The sequence below is a fragment of the Leucoraja erinacea genome, chromosome 17 (assembly GCF_028641065.1).
Source record: "Leucoraja erinacea ecotype New England chromosome 17, Leri_hhj_1, whole genome shotgun sequence".
In the NCBI taxonomy this organism is placed as follows: domain Eukaryota; kingdom Metazoa; phylum Chordata; class Chondrichthyes; order Rajiformes; family Rajidae; genus Leucoraja; species Leucoraja erinaceus.
In genome coordinates this window covers 20,291,510-20,318,138 of record NC_073393.1, presented here as the reverse complement: position 1 = coordinate 20,318,138, position 26,629 = coordinate 20,291,510, and the positions used below count along the sequence as shown (strand labels likewise).

The following is a 26,629-nucleotide window of genomic DNA, read 5'->3' as shown; positions in this document are numbered from 1 at the left end:
TGCATCCACCATGACAACGCACTATCAACAATACAGCCAAGAAAGCACACCAATGTCTCTACTTCCTCAGAAGACTAGGAACATTTGGTATGTCACCAATGACACTAGCAATTTATATTGATGCACCATAGAAGCATTGCATGGGGATGCATTGCAGTTTGATATGGCAACAGTTCTACCCTAGGCTGCAAGGCCTGTGTCCACCACATAAAGCAGCCTCCTTTCCCCCTCCCCAGCATTGACTCCATCGACTTGAGGTAGCATGGTGCAGTACATACCCCAAACAGCATCAATCATGCTAAAGTAGATATACCCTGTAGTTGGGAGCTTCAAGTTCCTTGGCATTATTTGGGCATACTCCTTCCACCTCAGAGCTTGGGTCTGATCCCATCACTTACCCCTGTTGGGTTTTCATTACCTTTCCCCCCTCACCGCTTCTCCCTTTCTGATACAGAACGGTCAGTCCTCAGCAGGGACCTTACCTTTGCACCCCCCTATACCCAACAAGTTCCAAGCCTGTCACGATATTGAGCCCTTCTTCCGTCGCCTTCACCACTGGGTCTCTTTCTCTGGTGAGCAGTCCTTGTCCCCCAGTGACGTTCCCTTCTCCTGTCTCCAACATTCTTCCCCCTCACGGATCCCACCCACCCTCCCTGGACCTTTTTATTTCCAACTGCTGGTGCGACATCAACCATTTTGACTTCTCCGCTTCTCTTACCCACTCCAATCTCACGTGCTCTGACGACTCAGTCCTCCGGTCAATCATCAATAATCGCAACATTATCAAACCCGCTGACAAAGGAGGTGGCATTGTGGTCTGACAAGCTGACCTCTACCGTGCTGAGGTCAGGCACCAGCTCTCGGACGCCTCATACCTACCCCTCAACTATGACCTCGCAGATGAACATCAGGCCAGCAATCCCAGACTGTTACCGATTGCATCATGTCTGGCGATCTCCCCTCCACAGCCTCCAACCTTATAGTCCCTGAGCTCTGCACTGCCTGCAAAATCCACAAAGAGGCCAACCATGGTAGACACATTTTTCTGTGTGCTCCCGCACAGAGCTCATCTCCAAATACCTTAATCCTCCCTAATCCCCCCGTATTCAGTCCACTCTGACCGACATCTAAGGCACCTCGCGCGCCCTTCAACTCTTCAATAACTTTCAATTTCTTTACCATGGACGTTCATTCCCTTTACATCTCTACATGGGCAATACCAAGCATAGACTCAGCGACCATTTTGTCAAATGCGCACGCAGTCCACCACGGCCTGCTGCATCTCTCGGTTGCTAACTATTTTATCTCCCCTTCCCATTCGCATACTGATCTTTCTGACATGAATCTCCTCCATTACCAGAGTGAGGCCACACACAAAATGGAGGAATAGCATCTAATATTCCGCTTGGGTAGTTTACAACCTGACGGTATGAACATTGAATTCTCCTATTTGAAGTACCAACCTACTAACAAACCCCCATTTTCTTCCGCCCTCTCTTCCCTGTACCCCACCTGGATTTGCACCCCCATCCCCATCCACCTATATTACTCCTCTGGCCATACAATTTGAACCTCTTCTATCCGTAATTCACACCTATTGACTTCATCTGTGGCCTTTGCCAAACCAGCTGCCTTTCAAAGAAACTCCCTCATCCGTATTCATCTAACACTTTGTTTTTCCTGGGGTTTGTCCTGTCCATCCTATCTTCCAGCTTTCTTCACCCTCCCAATCTATTTGAAGAAATGTCCTGACACGAAACATAACCTATTCAAGTTTTCCAGAGAGGCTGCTGGACCAGCTCGGTTATTCCAGAACATTGTGTCTTTTATTATAAACCAACATCTGCAGGTTCTTTGTGTCTACAAAGATACAACGATTTATGTCAAGGCTGCTGTAAGCTCTCTTGCCTGTCTCAATTACTATGGATTGTTTTCAGCAGGCTCTGAGGATTTACTACCTTAATGCATTTCAACAGCAATAACACCACTTCCTTCTTAATCTCAAACTGCCTGAGCATATTAGTATTTCCCACACACTGTCCTTCATGTCCTCCTCCTTGGTGATATGGATGCAAACTATTATGTTTAGTACCTTGCCGACAACCTTTGGCTCCAAGCATAAATTCCCTCCATAGAACATACATACAGCACAGGAACAGGCCCTTTGGCCCGCCATGCCTGTGTCGAAGGTAGACAAAAATGCTGGAGAAACTCAGTGGGTAAGGCAGCATCTATGGAGCGAAGGAATAGGCGATGTTTTGGGTTGAGACGTCGACCATGCTGTTTCTCCAGCATTTTTGTCTACCTTTCGATTTTTCCAGCATCTGCAGTTCTTTCTTATGCCTGTGCTGAACATCATGTCAGGATATAGTAATGTCACCTGCCTGCACAAGAACAATTTCACTCCATTCCCATTCATGTGCCTCTCAAACACCATGACTCTAAATTCATCTGATTTACTTTGATTCAGGATAGGATTTACTCCCATTAGGAAGATATTTGGCTAATTAGGGACAGTCAGCATAGCTTTGTGCATGGCAGGTCATGTTTTACTAATTTAATTGAGTTTATTGAGGAGGTAACCTGGGTGATTGATGAGGGTGGGGTGGTGGATGTTGCCTACATGGATTTTAGTGAGGCATCCGATAAAGTCCCCATGGTGAAATGATCCAGAAGATTAAGATGCAAGGGATTCGCAGTGATTGGTTGTATGGATTCAGAACTGGCTTAATGATAGCTAATGTTATCCCACTTTTTAAGAAAGACATTAGAGAGAGAATTATAGACCAGTTAGCCTGACATTGGTGGTGGAGAAGATGCTAGAGTCAATTATAAAAGATGAAATTGCGGCACATTTGGATAGCAGTAACAGGATCGGTGCAAGTCATCATGGATTTACGAAGGGGAAATCATACTTGACTAATCTGGAATTTTTTGAGGATGTAACTAGGAAAATGGACAAGGGAGAGCCAGTGGATGTAGTGTACTTGGACTTTCATAAAGCATTTGATAAGGTCGCACATAGGAGATTAGTGGGCAGAATTAGAGCACAAGGTATAGGGGGTAGGGTACTGACATTGATAAAAAATTAGTTGGCAGACAGGAAACAAAGAGTAGGGCATAAATTTTCAGAAATGGCAGGCAGTACTAGTGGGGTACCGCAAGGCTCGGTGCTGGGACCGCAGCTATTTACAATATACATTAATGATTTAGACGAAGGGATTAAAAGTAACATTAGCAAATTTGCAGATGACACAAAGCTGGGTGACAGTGTGAACTGTGAGTTGGATGCTATGAGCAAGCAGGGCGACTTGGACAGGTTGGGTGAGCGGGCAGACGCATGGCAGATGCAGTTTAATGTGGTTACATGTGAGGTTATCCACTTTGGGGGCAAAAACAGGAAGGCGCATTCTCTGAATGGTGTCAAGTTGGGAAAAAGGGAAGTACAACGAGATCTGGGGGTCCTTGTGCATCAGTCACTGAAAGTAAGCATGCAGGTACAGCAGGCAGTAAAGAAAGTGAATGGCATGTTGGCCTTCATAACAAGAGGCGTTGAATAGAGGAGCAAAGAGGTCCTTCTGCAGTTGTACAGGGCCGTAATGAGACCACACCTGGAGTATTGTGCGCAGTTTTGGATTCCAAATTTGAGGAAGGACATTCTTGCTATTGAGGGAGTGCAGCGTAGGTTCAGGAGATTAATTCCTGGGATGTCGGGACTTTCATATGTTGATAGAATGGAGCGGCTGGGCTTGTATACTCTGGAGTTTAGAAGGATGAATATTGAAACATATAGGATTATTAAGGGTTTGGACACGCTAGAGGCAGGAAACATGTTCCCGATGTTGGGGAGTCCAGAACCAGGGGCCACAGTTTAAGAATGAGGGGTAAGCCATTTAGAACGGGGATGAGGAAACATTTTTTCACGCAGAGGGTTGTGAATCTGTGGCATTCTCTGCCTCAGAAGGCAGTGGAGGCCAATTCTCTGGATGCTTTCAAGAGCGTTAGATAGAGCTCTTACAGATAGCGGAGTCAGGGGATAGAGGGAGAAGGCAGGAACGTGTTACTGATCACATTGAATGGCGGTAGGCCATTCTGGCTCGAAGGGCCGAATGGCCTACTCCTGCTCCTATTGTCTAAGTGTGAGGAAGGCCCCGGTGACGACGAGTGTCATTGTGAACAAGTCTGGGCCCCCGATGATCTGTGCTTCTCAGACACTGTCTGGCTTCACCCTTAGTTGCGCCGTCTGCTCCTGGGGTGTGTGACAGCAACAGCACCGATTGCTGTCAGTGCTGCAGCCAGTTGCTCAGCTATGTTGGTTTTCCTTGCAGTGCTGAGAGCGAGGGCCCTGGGGAGTGCTATGTGTGCTGAGCCTGCTCACTGGTTGAGCAAGGAGCCTGCGGTCACTCGCCGCTCCTCCCAGTCTCTCGCTGCTCCTGATCAGGTGACTGTTGATTGCAGGGGGGGGGGGCTCTCCGGTCACCACGACTGTCCACAAACACGGAGGCAACGGCGTTCCCCGGATTGTGTTAATTGCTGCATCCTCGTGTCAGCCTGAGGTACTTGTGCGGGGAGACGAGGAGGAGGAGGAGGAGGAGAACTTGCTGTCAGGATGTGAGTGCGTGCCTGCCCGCAGAGTGTAAATATAGATCCGTGCGCGGAGGGAGGCGCTGGCTGCTATCAGCTCACCGGCAGTGGTTGACCCTGGGAGCGGCTCATCTGACAAGCCTGACCTGTGCACCGGGAACAAGGAAGGAGGAGGAGGTGCTGCTACCGGTGAGGTAGGTGCTGCGGGACATGCAAGCGGGTTTTAATCTGTCAGCGAGGGAGTAGCACAGGCTGCAAATGTTTCCGATTCTGAGCTCGGCATTTCATAGCCTGTCACAGGTTCTACCTCCAGCACAAATACCAGACTGATGATGAACACCATGTGGGCAGAGACCCTGTCACACCCTGTGCCAGGCTCACAGCTGGAACCCTACCCGAGAGAGCCACCACCATGCCGAGAACCATCTCCACCAAATGTAATCCTGCCAGGACCCACATTCCCCAACTGAAGACCCACCCAGTGCCCAGAACCACATACTTTACATAAATTACCAGCCAGTGCCCAGAGCCACACCTTCTGAGTAACCCTGACCAGACCCATATCCTCCACCTATATAACCATGCCGTGTGCAGACCCATATGTTCTGCATGTAACCCCGCCCTTTGCCCAGAACCACATCCTCTGGCTGTAGCTGTGCCTGAAATCAAATCCTATCCCTATGACCCCACCCAGTGTCCAGAACTACATCCCCCTTCTATAACCCAGACTGATGCCCAAACACACACCCTTTCATCTGTAACTACATCTAGTGCCCTCAACCACGTCCTCCGCCTTTAATCCTGCCTGGAGCCACAGTGTCTGTCAGTAACCCACATGAATATATACAAATATCACTGTACCTTAATTGGTACACGTGACAATAAAAGACCTTTGAAACCTTTGGTGCCCGGAACCAAATAGAATATACAACAGTACACATAAAACAAAGAGCTGGGGGAATTCAGTGGGCCAGGTAGCATCTGTGGAGGGGATAGGCAAATGCATTTCAGGTCAGGACCCTTGTTCAGACACTGGAGTAGGGGAGAGAAAGCTGAAAAAGAGAGGTAGGAGTGGGACAAAACCTGGCAAGTGATAGTTGACTACAGACAAGCGAGATGTAGTTGGCAGGTGGATTGAGTAAGTGACGAAGGGGAGAGGTGAAAAGGACACAAACAGGTATCACGTGAGGAAAGAAGACAAGGGGTGAAATGTAAAGCCAGAGGGAGACATTGGTGGATGAGGCCAGTGGGGGAGGAGAAAGTGTGGGAGATGAACAGGAATTGTGGAAAGCTGGAATGGGAGAGGAGCCTGTGGAGGAAGGGAAAGGAACGGCAATTAGGCCGGTGGGAGACAGTGGATGAAATGCATATGCACTAGCGGGAGGGCAAGGGAGCGGAGGTGGGGAGAAGGAATATTGCTTGAGTTTGGAGAATGTTTAATGTTCATACCATTGGGTTAGAAGCTACCCAAGTCAAATATGAGATGTTTTTCTTTCAGTCTGTATGTGACCTCACTCTGGCAATGGAGGAGGCTAAGTACAGGAAGGTCGGTAAGGGAATGGGTCGGGGAGTTAAAATGCATAGCAACCATTGGATGCACCAGCAGGCATGGACGGACAGAGCGCAAGTGTTCGGTGAAACAGTTGCCTAGTCTACGCTTCATCATGACAGTGAAGGAGGCCACTTCAGGAATACCTAATCCAGTAGATGAGATTGAAAGTCGTGCACGTGAACCTCTGTCTCATCTGGAAAGGCTGCTGGGGTACCTGGAGAGAGGAGGGGCAGGGACAAGTATTACCTCTCCTGTGGCTGCAAAGATAAATGGTTGGGGACGGGGTGGATTGGGTGGGAATTGATGAGTGAACCAAGGAGTTAAAATCCTACGGTGCTGAAATAGGACCTTCGATCCAACTTGCCCATGTCCATCAATATGCCCTATCTAAGCTAGTCCCATTTACCAGCCATTGGCCCATATCCCTCTAAATCTTTTCTGTCAATGTACCTATCCAAATGTACTTTACATGTTGTTATTATACCTGCCTCAATTTCCTCCACTGGCAGTTTGTTCCACATACCCACAGTGTGAAAAAGTTATAGCTTGGGTTCCTATTCAATCATTCTACTCTTACTTAAACCTGTGCCTTTTAGTTCTTAACTGTCCTACCCTGGGGAAAAGACTGTGCATTCACCCTTCTATTCTCATCTCTAAGATTGCCCTCAGCTGGAGATCCAAAAACTAAAGTCCCTGCTTGTCTAAGATCTCCTGGTACTTCAGGCCCTCGTGTTGTGATGCAACCATGTAAATCTTCTCTGTACCCTCTCTAGCTTATGGCATTGTTGCTCTGGCAGGGTGCCCAAAACTCAACACAATACTCCAAGTGTAACTACACCAATGTCTTGTACAACTGTAACATAACACCTAACTTCTATGCTCAATTCCTGGACTGATGAAGCCAATGTGTCAAAAGCCTCCTTCACAGCCCTATTTAACTGTGACGCCACGTTTTAGTGAACTATATACATAGAACATGTACATACTTGTACTCCTGGATCCATCTGCTCTACAATACTACCCAGGGCCCTAACGTTCACCGTGAAGCAAGAATTTAATTGTCCTACACAGGGACACATGACAATAAACTAACTTGAACTTGAACTTGAAGGTGCTGCCTTCGTTTGACTTTCCACAATACAACATGTCACACGCCTGATTTAAGCACTTTTGCCATTCTTCCCGCTCATCAAAATTGTAATTCTTCATAACCATCTTCACTGTTTACAACACCAATATTTTAGTGTCATCTGCACACTTAGTAATCATGCCTTGTAATCCTCATCCTAATCATAGATATAGAAATGGGCTGAGCACCACCAGCCACAGGCCTCCAGTCCAAATAACCTTCCACCGCCACCCTCTGCTTTGTACCCATGAAGCCAATTCTGTGTGCAATTAGCTAGCTCTCCTGGTATCCCATGTAATTTAACTTTTCAGAGCAGCTGACCATGCAGAACCTTATTAAAGGCCTTGTTGAATTCCATATAGACCACATCTATGGCACTTGCCCTCATCAACCTTCTTGGTTACTTCTTCAAAAAAACTCAAATTCATGAGGCATGATGTCTCACACACAAATCCATGCCAACTATCCCTAATCAACCCCTGTCTTTCCAAATGCATATATATCTTATTCCCCAGAATCATCTCCAGTAACCTGCATACCACAGATGTTAGGCTCACTGATCTGAAGTTCCCAAGTTTTTCTTTGTACCCCCTCTAAAATAGACGCAATGAAACTCACCAGGACATCAGTGAAACTAGTACAACGACTAGGGTGGGAGAGGAACGGAGAGAGGGAATGCAAGGGTTACTTGAACTTGGAGAAATCAATATTCGTACCGCTGGGGTGTAAGCTGCCCAAGTGAAATATGAGGTGCTGGGAAAGGTAGTTTGCCCTCTCCCTTGTCTGCTACTCTGCAAATTGACTGAGGAGAGCTCTTGGCACTATAACGTATCCCGTTTATTTTGGGAAATCTGAAATATCCTGGCATATTTGTTCCTCCAATTCTCTAAAGCTGAAGTCATGTTCTCTCTTAGCCAAGTTTATTTAATGGCTATAACCGACCCAGTCGCTGTACTATTCATCCGACTTACCTGTCAGGCCTCGGGTATTGAAATAAATGCAACTTAATCAAACTGTCTTTCATTGCTCCCTGCTGTGCTCCTGCCTATACTGCCCACTGAAGTTTCGACCCGGAATGTTGCCTATATGTTCTCCAGGGATGCTGCCTGACTTGCTGAGTTACTCCAGCATTTTGTGTCTATCCCAACTTATACACCCATTCCGTCTCTCCAGGGATGCTGCCTGTCCCCCGCTGAGTTACTCCAACATTCTGTGTCTGTGTTTGATTTAAACCAGCATCTGCAGTTCTTTCCTACACATTCTCAACCCAATACCCTGACTGTTGAAGTCTCCTTAACCACTCTATCTACCTGTAATGCCATTTTGAATGAGCTGTATACCTGCACGCTTACATCCCTCTGCTCAACGACACTCCCCAAGGCCTGGCAATTCACTATGAATGTCCTGTCCTGGTTAGGCTTCCCAAAATGCAACACCTCAGGGCGGCACGGTGCCTTATAGTGCCAGAGACCCCTGTTTGATCCTGACCACAGGTGCTGTTTGTACGGAGTTTGTACGTTCTCCCCGTGACCTGCATGGGTTTTCTCCGGGTGCTCTGGTTTCTTCCTACACTCCAAAGACATACATTAGGTTAATTGACTTTGGTAAAATTGTAAATTGTCCCGAGTATGTAGGATAGTGTTGGTCATAGAGTGAATACAGTGTGGAAACAGGCCCTCCGACCCAACTCGCCCACACCGCCCAACAATATCCCAGCTACATTAGTAGGATAGTAATAATGTACTCACTGGTGGGCGCGGACTCGGTGGGCCGAAGGGCCTGTTCCGCGCTCTATGTCTAAACTAAACTAAAAAATCTCTCACTTATCTGCATTAAATTCCATTAACCATTTTTTAGCCATTTGACCAAATGATCAAGATTCTGCTATAATTTTTGATAGCCATTTTCGCGATCTATGCTATCACCCATGTTAGTGTCATCAGCACAATTATTAATCATGCCTTCTACAATCTCATCCAAATAATTAATATAAACCATATAAGCAATAGACCCTGAGGCACACCACTAGTCACAGTCTGAAAAACAACCTTCCACCATTTCCCTCTGATTCCTTCCAATCCACTAGCTCTCCTGGATCCCATGCGATCCAACCTTGTAGAGCAGCCTACAATGCGAACATCAAAATAATTTCAAATGGCTTGCCGAAGTCCATATAGACAATGTCTACGGTTTTGCCCTCATCAACCTTTTTGGTTATTTCTTCAAAAAACCCAATCAGATTCATAAGACATGATCTTCCATGTACAATACCATGCTGACTATCCCTAATCTTCTCTTGTTTATCCAAATGCATATATATCTTATCCTCAGAATCTTTTCCATTAACTTGCCCACCACAGATGTTAGGCCTACTGGTTTATAGTTCAAAGAGAGATTGCTTACATAGAACAGTACAACACATGAATAGTCTCTTCAGCCTACAATGTCTGTGCCGAATGAGATCTCCTTTGCCTGCAAGTGATCTTTCTCCACCCATCCCTACATCTCCATGGTGGAGGCACATGCAGTTATGTTATGCAAATGGGATTTGTAATGGCGTAGGGGAATATGTCTAATGTGAGTAAATGGATGTACATAGTTGGCAGGAATGTAATGTACTGCTGATGGGTTCATTTCAGTGCAGTACATTTATGTGATTAAATCATTTGTCCTCTGTTTCCCTGTGATTTGCTGAGCAGCTATTGTTCAGTCCCAGTAATGTGATTGCCCCTCTTTTGTTCCATTGTTCAACCCTTAAAACCTCATTTGATGAGTCTTCAAGCATATCATCTCTTCTCTATTCACTAAAGATAAGGGGAAGGCCAGTTCAGTGAGATTAAGAGAAATTTTGCCGACCTATGAATTCTTCACCACAGAAATCTTAGTCGGCATGGACGTTGGGGCGAAGGACCTGTTTCCTTGCTGTATGACTCTATGAATCTCTAAGATTATTGTGGAAATAGAAAAGAAAGAGATTAGTTAAAACAAATGTAGGTCCCTTGCAGTCAGAAACAGGTGAGTTGATCATGGGGAACAAGGATATGGCGGACCAATTGAATAACTACTTTGGTTCCGTCTTCACTAAGGAAGACATAAATAATTTGCCGGAAATAGCAGGGGACCGCGGGTCAAAGGAGTTGGAGGAATTGAGTGAAATCCAGGTTAGCCGGGAAGTGGTGTTGGGTAAATTGAATGGATTAAAGGCCGATAAATCCCCAGGGACAGATAGGCTGCATCCCAGAGTACTTAAGGAAGTAGCTCCAGAAATAGTGGATGCATTAGTAATAATCTTTCAAAACTCTTTAGATTCTGGAGTAGTTCCTGAAGATTGGCAGGTAGCAAACGTAACCCCACTTTTTAAGAAGGGAGGGAGAGAGAAAATGGGGAATTACAGACCAGTTAGTCTAACATCGGTAGTGGGGAAACTGCTAGAGTCAGTTATTAAAGATGGGATAGCAGCACATTTGGAAAGTGGTGAAATCATTGGACAAAGGCAGCATGGATTTACGAAAGGTAAATCATGTCTGACGAATCTTATAGAATTTTTCGAGGATGTAACTAGTAGCGTGGATAGGGGAGAACCAGTGGATGTGGTGTATCTGGACTTCCAGAAGGCTTTCGACAAGGTCCCACATAAGAGATTAGTATACAAACTTAAAGCACAAGGCATTAGGGGTTCAGTATTGATGTGGATAGAGAACTGGCTGGCAAACAGGAAGCAAAGAGTAGGAGTAAACGGGTCCTTTTCACAATGGCAGGCAGTGACTAGTGGGGTACCCCAAGGCTCAGTACTGGGACCCCAGCTATTTACAATATATATTAATGATCTGGATGAGGGAATTGAAGGCAATATCTCCAAGTTTGCGGATGACACTAAGCTGGGGGGCAGTGTTAGCTGTGAGGATGATACTAGGAGACTGCAGGGTGACTTGGATAGGCTGGGTGAGTGGGCAAATGTTTGGCAGATGCAGTATAATGTGGATAAATGTGAGGTTATCCATTTTGGTGGCAAAAACAGGAAAGCAGACTATTATCTAAATGGTGGCCGATTGGGAAAGGGAGATGCAGCGAGACCTGGGTGTCATGGTACACCAGTCATTGAAGGTAGGCATGCAGGTGCAGCAGGCAGTAAAGAAAGCGAATGGTATGTTAGCTTTCATTGCAAAAGGATTTGAGTATAGGAGCAGAGAGGTTCTACTGCAGTTGTACAGGGTCTTGGTGAGACCACACCTGGAGTATTGCGTACAGTTTTGGTCTCCAAATCTGAGGAAGGACATTATTGCCATAGAAGGAGTGCAGAGACGGTTCACCAGACTGATTCCTGGGATGTCAGGACTGTCTTATGAAGAAAGACTGGATAGACTTGGTTTATACTCTCTAGAATTTAGGAGATTGAGAGGGGATCTTATAGAAACTTACAAAATTCTAAAGGGTTGGACAGGCTAGATGCAGGAAGATTGTTCCCGATGTTGGGGAAGTCCAGGACAAGAGGTCACAGCTTAAGGATAAGGGGGAAATCCTTTAAAACCGAGATGAGAAGAACTTTTTTCACACAGAGAGTGGTGAATCTCTGGAACTCTCTGCCACAGAGGGTAGTTGAGGCCAGTTCATTGGCTATATTTAAGAGGGAGTTAGATGTGGCCCTTGTGGCTAAGGGGATCAGGGGGTATGGAAAGAAGGCAGGTACGGGATACTGAGTTGGATGATCAGCCATGATCATATTGAATGGCGGTGCAGGCTCGAAGGGCCGAATGGCCTACTCCTGCACCTAATTTCTATGTTTCTATAGGGTGAATTTCATGCTGGAGCTTCAAAATCCCCCCAGCTTCTAGGAGGGTGGGAATTGGTTGGAGTTGTAAGGCACACTTGGAGAACTCTGCAGTCGGTCAGTGTGAAGAATTCTAGTCCTTTGTCTGTTAATCTACTTTGCTTTGTTGAATAGCTGGCTGCTGGGCAACGATGGAGGTTGTGTGGAGATGGTAGCACACAAACTGAGCACGTGGCGAAGAGACCAACAAGCGGGGACTAAGTAGAAAAATCGCAGAGCCAATGTGTTGCAAGACTCGCCCTCAGAATGGCTTCCAATTTCAATGACATTGTGAAACAGGGGTATGTGAGGATGCGGAGCAGAAAGCTGGGGGTAAGTGTGACATCGTTGGGCATTATTATGCCATTGAAACCCACAGTGCCAAGCACAACAACCTCAGAGTAGACGGGTTACAGTGGGAGTGAGAGGGAAGATGGAGCCGGGGGATGGGAATGGTGGCTGAGGCGAAGCATGGGATCAGCTGCTCTCTCTTTCTCTCCCTCCCCAAAAATATGCCCATCGATCTCTTCCTCACACGCAACCTGCTGTCTTCTCCCTGTTGCCCATGGCACAAGCATACAAGCCCAATGCTATGCCAGTCTTTGCCAACGCCCTCAGCGGTTCCCTTCTGTCTGAAGCTTTGCAACATTCAGCCTCCAGGGAGAGAGGTCCACAGGCATCACAGTTAGAGGTTGCTCCATGCTGAATTAGATCTCAAGATCAGCGCTGAGAATACATTATCCATTCTTCTGCCCGAACTCCACGCTTCCTGAGCGCTCAAACGCCCAGAGGCCTGTTGGTCGTCAGTAATATTCTCGGTGTCTAAAAATCCACAGCATGGTTATTGTCATCATAGACTCACTCGAGACCAGGCGGCAGCTTGCCTTGGCCCTCCTCGTCCCGGTACAGGCAGTGCTCTTTCTTCAGGTACAAACTTCGCTCCATCATCCAGATGCAGAAAATGCTGCTTATTCAGATAGAAACAGTGCCGCTCACTTGTGTACAGGCGCATTGCTTGACTGAGTACAGGTAGTGTATCTCCCTTGGATACAGGTGGTGCATATCCCTGGGATGCCAGCAGTACTCCTCCCTCGGGTAGAGGTGACCCATATGACTCTGGATACAGGCCACATGTCTCCCAGAGTACATACGACACACGTCACTCTGGGTACAAGCAATGCATATAGGGGGTGTGATAGCAGGGTGAACTAGCTGGAAATGCTTGGAAAGGTGCATGCTGTTCTTGTCTTTGGGTGGGTCTTCAGAGAGAGTGGTGCTAGGGCTCCTCAAACATATTCCATTCAGAACTGCAGCAAAATCTCAATGTTTTGCCCACGTTTCAGATCTACCGAAGATGCTGGCTCGTCTTCAAGAAATCTTCCAGCAAAGGACCCCGGAGATTGGAGAAGTATTCAGATGAGAAATCAGCCAACCTCAAAGGGACTCCCAAGGTAAATTGTTGAGCCCAGTGTTAGTTGTGGATGGGATCCTGTGACAACCTGCCCTTCCCCTCCATCACTCACACCCGCTGCCACCATCATCTGTCACTCTCCCCTTCAGAGGTCAGCAAGCCACTCCTTCTGTTGCACACTCTCTTTGTCATTCACTCCTGTGGTCACTCTCGCCTTCTGTCATCTACTCTCTTTATCACTCCAACTATTTGTCACCTACTCCCTCTGTCAGACACCACCTCTAACACTCGCATTAATTCACTCACTTGCTTGGTCACTCACAGCCTGTCATGCAATCTGTCTGTCTGTCATTCAATCCTTCGACAATTCACTATCTCTGTTAGTCTCTTGCTTGGATATTCACACACTACGCCACCGCACTCTCTGCCAATCACCCCTTCTGTCACGCTGCTCATTCATCACTCACTTCCTCCATCACTCCCACTCTCACACACCTCCAATGTTACTTACACCCATTACCACTCACTCCCTTTGTCAGTTTCTCCCTCCATCACTCACACCCTATGCCACACACTCCCACTATCACTCATAGAGTCATACAGTGTGGAAACAGACCCTTTGGCCCAACGTGCCCAGACTAGCAGACATGTGCCAGCTACACTAGTCCAATCTGCCTGCATTTGTCCCATATCCCTCTAAATGTGTCCAATCCATGTACCTTTCTAAATGTTTCTTATACGTTACGATAGTACCTGTGTCAACTACCCCCTCGGGCAACTCTTTCCATACACCTACCACCCTTTACATGAAAAAGTTACCCCTTGGGTTCCTATTAAATCTTTCCCCCCTCACTTTAAACCTATGTCCCCTGGTTCTCGATCCCCCTACTCTGTGTAAAGGTCTCTGTGCATATACCCGATTTATTCCTCTCGTGAGTTTGTAAACCTCTATAAGATCTCCCCTCATCCTCCTGCGCTCCAGGGAATAGAGTCCTAGCCTGCTCAACGTGTTCCTGTAGCTCTGCACCCTTTCCAGCTTGACAATACCTTTGCTATAACATGGTGCCCAAAACTGAATACAATACTCTAAATGCACCCTCACCAACGTCTTATACAATTGCAACATGAACTCCCAACTTCTATTCCCAATGCTCGGGCTGATGAAGGCCAATGTGCCAAAAGCCTTTTTGACCAGCCTATTTATCTGTGATGTCGCTGTCAACGAACTATGCACGTTACTCCCAGATCCCTCTGCTCTCCAACACTCCTCAGAGCTTCACCGTTCACTGAGTAGGTCCTCCACTCCCTCGTACTGTCACTCATTCCTTCTGTCACTCGCTCCCTCTTTCAACAACTCAATTTTTCACTCGCATCCTCCGTATGAGTGAACAGACAGATGTCTGTGACTCTCACCCTCTTTCATTTAATTCTTCAGTCACTCACTCACTCCTCTGGTCACTCACTCCTCCATCGCTCACTCACTGTCACGCAGTCCCTCTGTCATTGGTATCCCCTGTCACTCTCACCATTTGTCAGTAAACCCTCTGCCACTTACTCCCTCTCTCACTAGTTTCCTCTATCACTTTTTCACCATCACTCACACATTTTGTTAAACACTCTGCCTATCACACTCCATCAGTTATTCACTCCCTCTTTCACTTACTACCTTTAGGTTTAGGTTTATTGTTGTCACATGTACTGAGGCACAAAATAAAGCTTTGTTTTGTATGTTATCCAAACAGATCAGATATACCATATAGAATTACAATCAAAGCAAACTCGAGTACATTAAATAGAACAAATTGGGAAGGTGCAGAGTGCAGAATATTGTTCTCAGTATTGTAGTGCATCATTTCCATATACAAAGTCCAGTGTCCACAATGTGGAAGAGGTGAATCGGACAGTACCCTAGCTTAAGGAAGGGCCATTCAGAAGCCTGGTAATAGACGGGAAGAATTTGGTAGGGCATGCTTTCACGCGTCTGTATTAGGACAAGTCTTTGATTATGCTGGCCGCTTTCCGAAGCAGCACGAGGTTTAGATGGAGACAATGGTGGGAGTCTGGTCTGTGTTATGGACTGAACTACATCTACAACACTCTGCAGTTTCTTGCGGCCTTGGACAGAACTGTTTCCAAACCAAGCAGTGATGTAACCTGACAGTATGCTTTCTATGGTGCCTCTGTATAAGTATGTAAGAGTCATTGGAGACAAATCTGAATCAGAATAGTACTTCATTCACCAAGTATGTTTTGCAACATATGAGGAATTTAATTTGCCCAGTCAGTCATACAATTAAAAGCAACAGATCACCCCAAACACATTTAAACATGAACATCCACCATAGTAACTCCTACACATTCCTCACTGTGATGGAAGGGGAAATAAAGTTCAAGTCTCTTCCCTTTGTTCTTCCGCGGTCGGGGGCCTCGAGCCCTCCGTTGACGGGACGATCTTGACTCCCGTAGCCGGCGGCGTTTGGGCCCTCTGTGTCGAGGTGATCAGCTCCTGCATAGGGGGGGATGTCAGCTCCCCCGCGCTGGTCAATCGAACCTCGTGTCGGGGCTGGTCAAACCTTCCATGATGTTGGAGCTCCTGACTTGGCCTCTCCCGAGAATGCGAGCCCTTGATGGTAAAGTCCACAGGCCGCGGTTGCAGCGATCCCAGGCAAGGGATCAGCTCCGATGTTAAGTCCGCGCTCCTCGGTGAGGCGCACGACAGTGCGAGGAGGCCTCCAGCTCTATCGATGGAAGGCCGCAGAGCGTGCCGGAGAATGCGATGCAAAATCAATCGCATCTCTGGCAAGGTGAGAACCTGAAAAAAAGTTTCCCCCGATCCCCTACCCCCACATAAGACAAACTGAAGAACATTAAAACAAATTTTTACCAAACACTAAAAATTAAAAAAAGATGAAAAAACAAACTGACTGCCGGCGGAGCTGCCATTCTATGCCGCCCCTGGTGGTCGAATTTCCTTACTCTCCTGAGGATGTCGATGCATGGTGTGCCTTCTTGGCTGTTCCTTCAATGTGTTTGGCCCATGACAGATTGTTGGTAATATTAATGCCAAGGAACTTAACTCGGGGGGGGGGGGGGGGGGGGGTGTACTCCACCATGCTTCCTGAAGTTGCTAACTAGCTCCTTTGTCTTGCTGACCTTGAGGGAGAGGTTATTGTCCTGACACCTTATTAGGTTCTCCACCTCTCTCCTGTTCTCTGTCCTGTCATTGTGTGTGGTTCAGCCCGCACAGTGGTTTAGTTTAGAGATACAGCGTGGAAACAGGCCATTCGGCCCACTGAGTCCGCCCGACCAATGATCATCCATACACTAGTTCTATGTTATCCCAGTTACGCATCTGACACGCTAGGGGCAATTTACAGAAGCTAATTATCCCACAAACCTGTACGTCTTTGGCATGTGGGAAGAACATGTGGGAAGTCACAGGGGGAACTTACAAAGTCTGTGCTGACAGCACCCGTAGCCAGGATCGAACCCGGGTCTCTGGTGCAGTAAGGCATCAACACTACCACTGCACCGCTGGGCTGTCCTGGTGCCACTGTGCTGCCCTGGTGTAGTGGCATCATCTGCAAACTCTTAGATGGAGATGGAGACAAATTTGGCTACACAATTCTGCGTATCACTCATGCACTAACTCCATCCATCACTCAGCTCTCTGTCATTTATTCTCTCCTGGCATCACTCTCTCTGTCATTGCATCCATCTATCTCATCACTCACTTCCTCTGTCAGCCACTTCATCTTCCACTCGCTCTGTCATTCAGTCCCTCTGTAAATTACTCCCACTGTCAATCACTCCCCCATCACACACTCCCTCCGTCATGCAATCCCACTGTCTTATCTTCACTGTGTCACTCACTCCCCATCTCACTTATGCCCACTATCACTCATTTTCGTGTTACTCATTCACTCCATCACTGAATTCCACTATCACTCACGCCCTCCGTCACTAATGCCCTCTGGTGCTACTTCTGTTGCTAGCTCCCTCTGTCCATTACTCCTACTCTCACTGACGCATTCTGTAGCTCGCACTGTTACTGCCATTCATCACCTCCCCAGCTGCTCGTCCTCTTTGTGTTAACATCTCTTCTCAATTACTTGCTCTCTTGCTGCAGTGATAGCTCTCTCTCCTGTTTGCCTTATCCACGCACTGTCTCACTCTGTCTCGCTCACTCACTTTTCTCTTCTGCACAACTGCCGTGCGCGCACACTCAATAGAGAATTCCAACCTCTCCTGTCTGCCTGTTTTGGTCTCTGCTCAGGTGACGGAGATGAGCAGTGTGAAGACGGTCGTCCGTTTACCGAAGGACACCAAGCGCCAGGCGGTCGCTCTCACCTTCAACGACAACAGCTCCCGCACCTTCACTTGCGACTCAGGTAGGCCCTGCAGATGCACATCCCGTCAGGGGGTTGGAGGGGGAAGGGGGACATTCTGTCATCGCTGAGGGCAGTATTTGTCAATTATATCAGTTGGGAAATATTACCACAGATTGTTGCTGTCACTGGATCCCAGTAAATCCCAGAGGAACTGGGTCCCAGTGAAGGCTGATGCCCGTGGAACTGATGAGAGGATAGAAGAAAACAACATGAATCTCTAACATGGAAATGTATTCCAGTGAATGTTAACCCATGTGGTCTTCACAGCTATCATTGTCACAACTTTGTAGTCCAATAGCCCAGTGAATATGTCCCTGGTAGTGAATGACACTAGCAGTGAGTGCCACTGGCATTGAGTGTTTAGTTTAGAGATAGAGATACAGTGCAGAAACAGGCCCTTCAGCCCATCGCGTCAGTGCCAACCGGCGATCCCGGCACATTAGCACTATCCTACACACTAGGGACAATTTACAATTTTGCCAAGCCAATTAACCTACAAGCCCATATGTCTGGAGTGTGGGAGGAAACTCACGCAGGGTAATGGGAGAACGTACAAACTCCGTACACAGAGGACCCATAGTCAGGATCAAACCCGGGTCTCTGGCGTTGTACGTCAGCAACTCTACCGCTGCGCCACCGTGCTCCCTGTGTCCCCCGGCTGTGAGTGTCCCCAGGTAGTAATTCCCTCTGGCAAAGAGTATCTCTGGCAGTAAATGCTCTGTGCTGCAAGAATCCATTTAAGTGAGTATCTATGGCATTGAGTGGCTCAGCCAGTTGGTGTTTCACACAGTGAGTGGCTCGGGCAGTGAGTATCCCTGGAAGCGAGTGGCGAACCTTGTAGTGATTCACCCTGGCAACTTGTGTCTCTGCCGTGAGTGTCTGTGACAGTGAGTGACACTGGGGATAAGTGACCGTGACAGTTAGTCTCTCCAGCAGTGATTGACCCTGGCAACGAGTGGCAGTGGCACTGAGTGTCCCTGACATTGGATGTCCCAGGCAGGGCAGCCTTTGCATTGACTAGCCTTGGTGGTAAGCCACCCTGGCACTGAGCATCACTGATAGTGAGCAACATTGGCATTGAGTGATCCTCAGTATGAGTGACCATGGCACATAGCTTCCTGGCAGTGAGTGAAAGCTGCAGTTAGTGTTTCTGGCACTCTGATGGCAGTGAAGGTCCATGGTAGTGCCTTCCCTGGCAGCGAGTTACTTTGGCAGTGCGTGACGTTGACAGAGGGTGTCCCCTGGCAGTGTGTTCCTGGTGGTGAATGTCCCTGGACCGTGTCGCTGGCAGTGATTGACGCTGGCAATATGTTGCTGGCACTGAATATCCCCACATTGGTTTGGCAGAGTTTGACTGTATCTCACAGACTGTGTCATTTTTAGAGCTCGATGCTGAGGAATGGTACAAAATCCTTTCTATTGAATGCCTGGGGGCCCGACTAAATAACATCAGCCTCGGAGAACCAGATCTGCTGGCTGCTGGCGTTGTATGTGAACAGAAGGGTGAGACATCTGTGTTCATATGTGTGTGTGTGTGTAAACGTATGTGTGATGGGAGAGAGGTAGGGCAGAGTAGCAGTGGCAGGGGGAAGGAGAGAGGTTAGTGGAAAGGAACAATTAGAGAGGAGGAGAGGGGAGGGCAGTGGCAGACGGATGATGGGTAAGTGGTAAAGTGTAGTGGGGGGGGGGGGGGTAAGGAGAAGGGAGGTGGAGACGGTTGGGATATAGAGGGGATAGAGGCCAAGAAATAGAGAGGAAAGGGGAGTGGAGGAAGGAAGGAGGGGACAGAGAGGAAAGTAGAGGTGCAGTGGGAAATGGTGGAGGGTGTGGGGGTGGAGGAGACGAAGAGGAGGGAAGTGGAAGGGATAGATTCAAGAGGCAAGGGGAAAAATGAGAGGGGAAAGTAAGGAGATGGGTGGTTAGTAGGGGAGGGGCGAGTGCAGACAATGGGAGGGGGATGAGGGGAGGGGGAGGGGAGGAGAATTGGAGAGAGTGGAACGGTGGCTTAGGAAGGGGATGAGGCAAAGTGGGAGGGAGGGAAAAGGGGGATGGGACTGAGAAGGATGGGGGAAGGGGAGCGGAAATAGAGATGAAAGGGAAGGATTGATTGTGGAACAGAGGGGAAGGGGAGGAAGTGTGGGGGTCCGAAGGGAAGAGGGCAGTGATCAACAGAGAAGATAGATGAGAATGAGAGGGAGGAAATGAAGCATAGGCAAAGGATGGGGCAGAGTGAAGAGTGACATTAGTGAAGATGAGAAGCCACTGAAGGGAGCGAGGGGAGGGGAGTGGAGGCTGGGGGGACATGAGTGAGTAGGGTAGGGTAGGGAAGAGTTGAGGCTGAGGACAGGTGAGACTGTAGTCTGGTTCTGGTGGTGTCACGGAACTGGACTGGGACCAGCTCTCAACTGTGCCCAAGGGCCCCAACATTGTGTGGAGAGGGAGCACCCTGCCCCATGATAGGGCAAGAGAGGAATGGTGACCATTACTCTTTTCACACTTTGAAGGTGCACCTATCTTCCACTGTTTGATCCAGAATCAGTGTTTCATAGTCATTGAGGAACAGAGGTATTCAGTACATACATATGCTCGACCATGCCGACCAATTGAAAAACCAAGCCAGATCAACTCACTTGCGCCTAGCCCAAGTCACTACAAACCTGTCCTATCTCCCCCTGATACTGCTGCACCCGCACAATGTAGATTCGGTCCCCACAGTCCAACTCCCTGGTTTTGCTTTCTCTTTGGTCATCTTCATCTAACCTCCTGCTCTTCACTGCTGTCCAAGAATTTGCCCTCTTCCCCCGTTACCTCCTCCAGCAATGTCTTCATCCCCACCAGCTTCTAATTTAATTTTGCTCAGAGATACAGCGTGGAAACAGGCCCTTCGGCTCACAGAGTCCACACCGACCAACAATCACCCCGTACACTAGTTCTTTCCTGCACACTAAGGACAATGTACAGAGGGAAAGTAACCTACAAACCTGCATGTCTTTGGAATGTGGGAGGAAACCGGAGCACGCTGAGGAAACCCACGCAGTCACAAGGAGAATGTACAAACACCGTACAGACAGCACCCATGGTCAGGATTGAACCTGGGTCTCTGGTGCTGTAAGGCAGTGATGCCCATGTCCCACTTAGGAAACCTGAACGGAAACCTCTGGAGACTTTGCGCCCCACCCAAGGTTTCCGTGCGGTTCCTGGAGGTTGCAGGTGGTTACCGGAGGTTGCAGGTAGTGGAAGCAGGTAGGAAGACTGACAAAAACTTCCGGGAACCGCACTGAAACCTTGGGTGGGGCGCAAAGTCTCCAGAGGTTTCCGTTCAGGTTTCCTAAGTGGGACAGGGACATAACTCTACTGCTGCTGTCGCCCAAAACTTTAAAATCCTTTGTTCACCCCTTCCCTGCATCTTGTCTCTGTCCTGTTCTAGTTAGTTAGAGCTAGGGCTGGGCTTCTCACTCACCAACATTCTCTGTGGCTTTCAGCACCCGCTTGTCCCGGTGTGTCTGGGCTGCTCTGCAGCTCTGCACAACCTGACAGGACAATCCAGTGCCTAGGACTTGCCAGGGCTCATCCTCGCCGTGCGCACCAGTTCCTGCTGTCCTAAGTGCTTCCCTCTTGATCCCTGCAGAGCGTTTTAATGTCTACCTCATCCCGTGCCCGACACTGGACATTTATGGCGAGTGTATGATGCAGATCACCACTGACAATATCTATCTCTGGGACATCCATAACACCCGCACCAGGCTGCTCACCTGGCCTCTCAGCTCCCTACGGAGGTACGGACGGGACACCACTCGCTTCACCTTTGAGACTGGACGGTGAGTTCCTCCGGTGGTCGAAGGCAGTGGGAGAGGGGGGGAGGGAGGGGGGAGCAGAGTGAAGCGAGGTGGCATGAAGGGGGTGTGGGGAGGGAAACAGATCAGAGTGGACCGTTGGGAGAAGGAGAGGGTAGATGTGGAGACAATAAAGACAGTTGAAGGACAGGTGCACGTGGGAGGGGAGGGAGGATAGACTGCTCCAGGGCGGGGATGTGGCAGGGAGCATGTGAGAGGGTAGAATGTAGGATATGGGAGGGAGAGACGTGGATGGGTTGATATTGGGAAGAGGATGTGAGGGTGGGATGTTTTAGGGAGTGATGTGGAAATGGGAAAGCAGTATGTTTGGAAATTGTTCTTGAGTTTCATTGCCACGATGAAAGGGCACCCCCCTCTCGCGTCGGCAACCTTAATTCCTCCTCCCCTACTTTCCCCTCTCTATCCTACCCTACCATCCCCCTCCCTCTCCCCCTTCCACTCTCTCAACCTCCCCTCACCCACCTCTAAGTATCACCTTCTCCCTCTCCTTCTCCCAACCCTCACTCATCCGGCTTCCCTTCTGCATCCTCCACCCCGTTGTCCTTCTCTCTCTCCTCTCTCTCTCCTCCCTCCTGATTCCTCAATGTCACAGGCTAACGCCTGGCACTGTCTGCAGGTTGTGTGACACAGGCGAGGGTGTCTTCACCTTTCAGACTCGCGAGGGGGAGGAGATTTACCAGCGAGTTCACACAGCAACCCTGTCGATAGCTGAGAGACACAAGCACGCGCTAAGGGAGGTGGAGAACAACGTGCGGGTAAATACTGGAGCACGGGGGCACGGTGTGGGCGGGTTCCTGAGGGTGACACCGCTGGCGTTCCGCGTCCTTGCAATAATAGGACAGGTGAGGCAGGGCCATCCCACGCCTCCTGTCTGCACCACCCGATAGGTCTTCGCCGCAATCCCATACTCCAGCACAGTCACCGTTCGCTGCACACTCTAGAGACCATTTAAATGTGACCACTTAGATCCAGGGGAAAGTACATCACCTCAGAACCTGCTGAACCTTCTGCCCTATACTTTCATGTCAAGTCGAGTTTGTTATAAAATGTACAAGTATAGTGGAATTCCCCAGATACCGCCCCAACTACTGGGGAACTTGGGACAGTCAATGGAGATGTCTTGAGGACATTCTGTATTACAGTCGAGAGATGCTGGATGTCCGCACACATATGGAGGTAGATAAATCTCCCGGTCCTGATCGGATATATCCGAGGACATCATAGGAAATTACAGCAGCCCTGGATGAAATATCTGAATCAGCAATAGACATGGGTGAGGAACGGGAAGACTGGAGAGTGGCTAATGTTGTACCTCTATTTAAGAATGGCTGCAATAAAAAGCCTGGGAACTATAGACCAGTGGGTCATCTGTGCTAGGCAATATGTATGGTAGGCAAGTTACTGAAGAGGATTCTGAAGGATTATATATATATAATGCATTTGGATAGGCAGGTGTAGATCAGGGTTAGTCCGCATGGTTTTGTGCATGGGAGATCGTGTCTTACGACTATGATTGAGTTTTTTGACGAAGCAACTAAAAAGGTTGGTGAGGGGAAAGTCATAGACATTGTCCATATGGACCAGCAAGGCATTGGTCAGCTGCTCTGGAAGGTTAGATTGCATGGGATCCAGGGAGGGCTAGCCGACTGGATAATTAGCTTCATGGAAGGAAGCAAAAGTGATAGTGGAAGGTTGTTATTCAGAATGAATGCCGCTAACTGGAGTGGATCCTCGGGGATTGTTGCTGGGACCATTACTGTTTGTGGTTCATAGCAACGATTTGGATGAAAATGTACAAGGCATCACTAAGCTTGCAGATGACAATAAAGTGGGTGGCTTCCTAGATAGCAAAGATGCATTATCAAGACTTACACAGGATTGTGGGCAAGCACACTAAAGAATGGTTAACGGAGTTTAATGCAGATGAGTGAAGTTTTGCATTTTGGGAAGACAAACTAGGGCAGGACCATCCCAGGTAATGTCAGAGCTCTGGGGAGTGTTATGGAGCAGAGGAATCTTGGAATGCAGGTATATTTTTCCTTGAAAGTGTTGTCACAGATAGACAGGGTGGTCAAGAAAGCTTTTGGTTCATTGGCCTTCATCAACAGGGTATCGTGTACAGAAATTGGGATGTTTTAAAAACATAGAACCATACAGCATAGTTTGTGCCGAACATATGGCAGGTTTAACTGATCTTGCCTGCCTGTAATGCTCCTTATACCTCTATTCCCTGTACTTCTACGTGCCTGTACAAAAGCCTCTTAAACACCACTATCCTATCTGCCTCCTCCACCACCACCAGCCCTGGCAGTGTGTTCCAGGCCCCCACCACTCTATGTATAAAAGGTTTTCCCTGAGCATCTCCGTTAAACCTTCCCCCTCTCATCTTATTACTGTGCCCTCTCGTGTTGGATGTTTCCGCCCTGTCACTGAATTGGTTCTAAATCTAGTCTCTCATTTGGATTAAATTGGCTTCTACTAATTTGACCTATTAGGATCTACAATGACTCCCTAGAGTCGTAGACCACAGAAATAGGCGCTTGGGCCCACCATGCCCATGTTGACTTTTCAGTCATTCTATACTAAAATCAGCGGATGGAACAGTACAGCACCAGACCAGGTCCTCCTGCCCACAATGCCTGTGCCGAACATGATGCTCAGACTATTTTTCATCTACCCGTACATCATCCATATCCCTCCATTCTCTGCATATCCATATGTCTATCCAAAAGTCTCTCCAACGCCACTATCATATCTGCCTCAACAACCATCCCCGGCAGTGCCTTCAGACACTCACTGTGTAAAAAGGTTCTGACTGTCTTGATCAGGACCTTGATCAACTGGCCAATGGGCTAAGGAATGGCAGATAGAGTCATAGAGTCATACAGTATGGGAGCAGGCCCTTTGCCCCAACTTGCCCATGCGGACCAAGGTTCCAGAAGGAAAGAGGGATGGAATAATGGGAGGCTTCCCACTATTATATTGTCACACCCAGATTATTCTTGCACCCCCATCACCTTCCACCCTTTTCCATGTCCAACTTCAGTGTTGCTGTAAGTCCACATACAACACGGAAACAGGTTGGCCAAGATGTCCCAACTAAGCTAGTCTCATTTGCTCACATTTGGCTTGTATCCCTCGAAATCTTTTCTTTCCATACACACATGGAAAAAAAAAAGCCTCATTGAGATGGTCCCTATTGCTGTTACTCTCTGCCCTTTCGCTAGGCCAACTTGTTCTATTTGATCTTATTTGATTGTGCACGCCAGGTTGATTGCATTTGTCGAAACAGGGCGGACCACGTGAAGGTTGCAATCTCCCCCCTCATCTCTTGTATTAACGTCTCACGTCAAACCTGCTTCTCACCTGCCCGGATCCCCACTCAGTCTAGCACCCCTCATTCATACCACTCAGTACCCCCACAATTGCACCTTCTACCAGTTACCGTTATTGGTGTATTGTCCCACACAGTCTAATCCCACTCTGCCCATGGCCAGGTGGGAGAGGGGCCGTGCACTGTTTGGGACAGGGGGTGGTGTGACTTATCACAGGCCCTGAAGCTGGTTCAGGCCGGGATCGAACAGGAAGGTGAGATCCAGTCTGTCCAAACTCGGCAATTGGTGAAATGGGACACGGATGCTGGTACTGGAGGAATAAGGTTGCCCTGTGAACGAGGGGAGGATCAGGGTCAGCTATCTGTGTGTTGTGTTTTGCAGCTGTTAAACAGATCGGCGGAACCGGAGCATTTTTCCTGCCCCCCGAGCACAATTCTCCCTCGAAGCGCCTTCTGGCATCACATCGCAAGCTCCCAGCTTGCTGCGGATGTGGAGCACAGCAACCGTAAGGAGGGAGGGGGAGGGCGAAGTGTGGAAGAGGGACGGGGAGTAGGGAGAGAGGAGAGTAGTGCGAGGGGGGGGGAGAGGAGGAGCCGAGAAGATGGATGACGAGGGGCAAGGGAGCAGAGAGAAGATGGCGGGAGAGGAAGAGAGGTGAAAGGGTAGAGAAGAAAAGAGGAGAGAGGAAGGGTGGAGTGAACTGGAGGAGTGGAAGGGGAGAGGGGAATGGGAGGAAGTTGGGGAGATAAAGGTGCGAGGGCAGGGAGGGAGAGAGAGGGAAAGATGAGACTTCCCTCCTTATACTGTTGGAAACATCTGGGGGCTGTAGAGAGGGGGGCACTCTGTCTCTGATTTGTCTGTGATCCTGGGACTAATTGATAGGTCTGTTTGAGAAAGCTTCATTTTGGAGCTAATCCAATCAGTCCCTGCTGGGGTGTTTAATGTCACCCTCCGTACCCACCAGAACTGCCCCACTCACCTGAGTGTTTTGCCAATGGTTCGGCTTCATGTCGACCGCAGAGTGTGGTTGCATCTTGGTGTGGTGGTTGTAGAGAGGACGATTCTTTGGCTGTGATGTGGCAGAACTCCTGTGGAGCAGGTGAGGCCATTGTGGAAGCTACAGGCTTGGGTAAGGCCAAGAGTGGATGGAGGTGGGAGAGTTGGGACCCTACAATGCGCATGGGAATGGGGACTCAGGATGATTCCGGAGAGTCCTTCTGCTGCAATTAAGCTTTTGTAACAATGTTGTTATGGCAAGGAGAAAGCTGAAAGGTGCCCGCCAGTGAGCCAAATATTTGTCGTGAACAAACACTGGAGTTCATTGTTAGGGAAGCGGTGAAAGTGAAAGCAAGTAATCATGGTGTACTGGCTGAACAATCGTCTTCATCAGATTTATTAGAATTTTCAATATGTAAACAACAGAGAAAAGTGAGATGGACACAAAATGCTGGAGTAACTTTGAGTAACGAAGCATAGATAGGTCATAATCTTTTTCACAGGATGGAAATGTCAAGCAATAGAGAGCATAGATTTAAGGTAAAATAGGCAAATTCTAAAGGAGATGTA

The 26,629-nt window shown here is 48.3% G+C and overlaps 1 protein-coding gene across 3 annotated transcripts in view; it reads left to right on the top strand.

The window, feature by feature from the left end:
* Window positions 1-4,524: 4,524 nt before the first annotated feature.
* Window positions 4,525-26,629, top strand: part of dok4 (docking protein 4) — a 28,361-nt gene continuing 6,256 nt past the window's right edge. For 2 of the 3 annotated variants that reach the window (XM_055648766.1, XM_055648765.1), the window contains exons 1-8: window positions 4,525-4,778; window positions 12,208-12,405; window positions 13,416-13,523; window positions 17,760-17,874; window positions 19,258-19,377; window positions 21,503-21,692; window positions 22,321-22,483; window positions 25,445-25,568. In XM_055648766.1, coding sequence (XP_055504741.1) covers window positions 12,340-12,405; window positions 13,416-13,523; window positions 17,760-17,874; window positions 19,258-19,377; window positions 21,503-21,692; window positions 22,321-22,483; window positions 25,445-25,568 — 886 coding nt within the window. In that variant the 5' untranslated portion in view covers window positions 4,525-4,778; window positions 12,208-12,339. The remainder of the gene's footprint in view (window positions 4,779-12,207; window positions 12,406-13,415; window positions 13,524-17,759; window positions 17,875-19,257; window positions 19,378-21,502; window positions 21,693-22,320; window positions 22,484-25,444; window positions 25,569-26,629) is intronic. The other variant, XM_055648767.1, reaches the window with a different exon arrangement.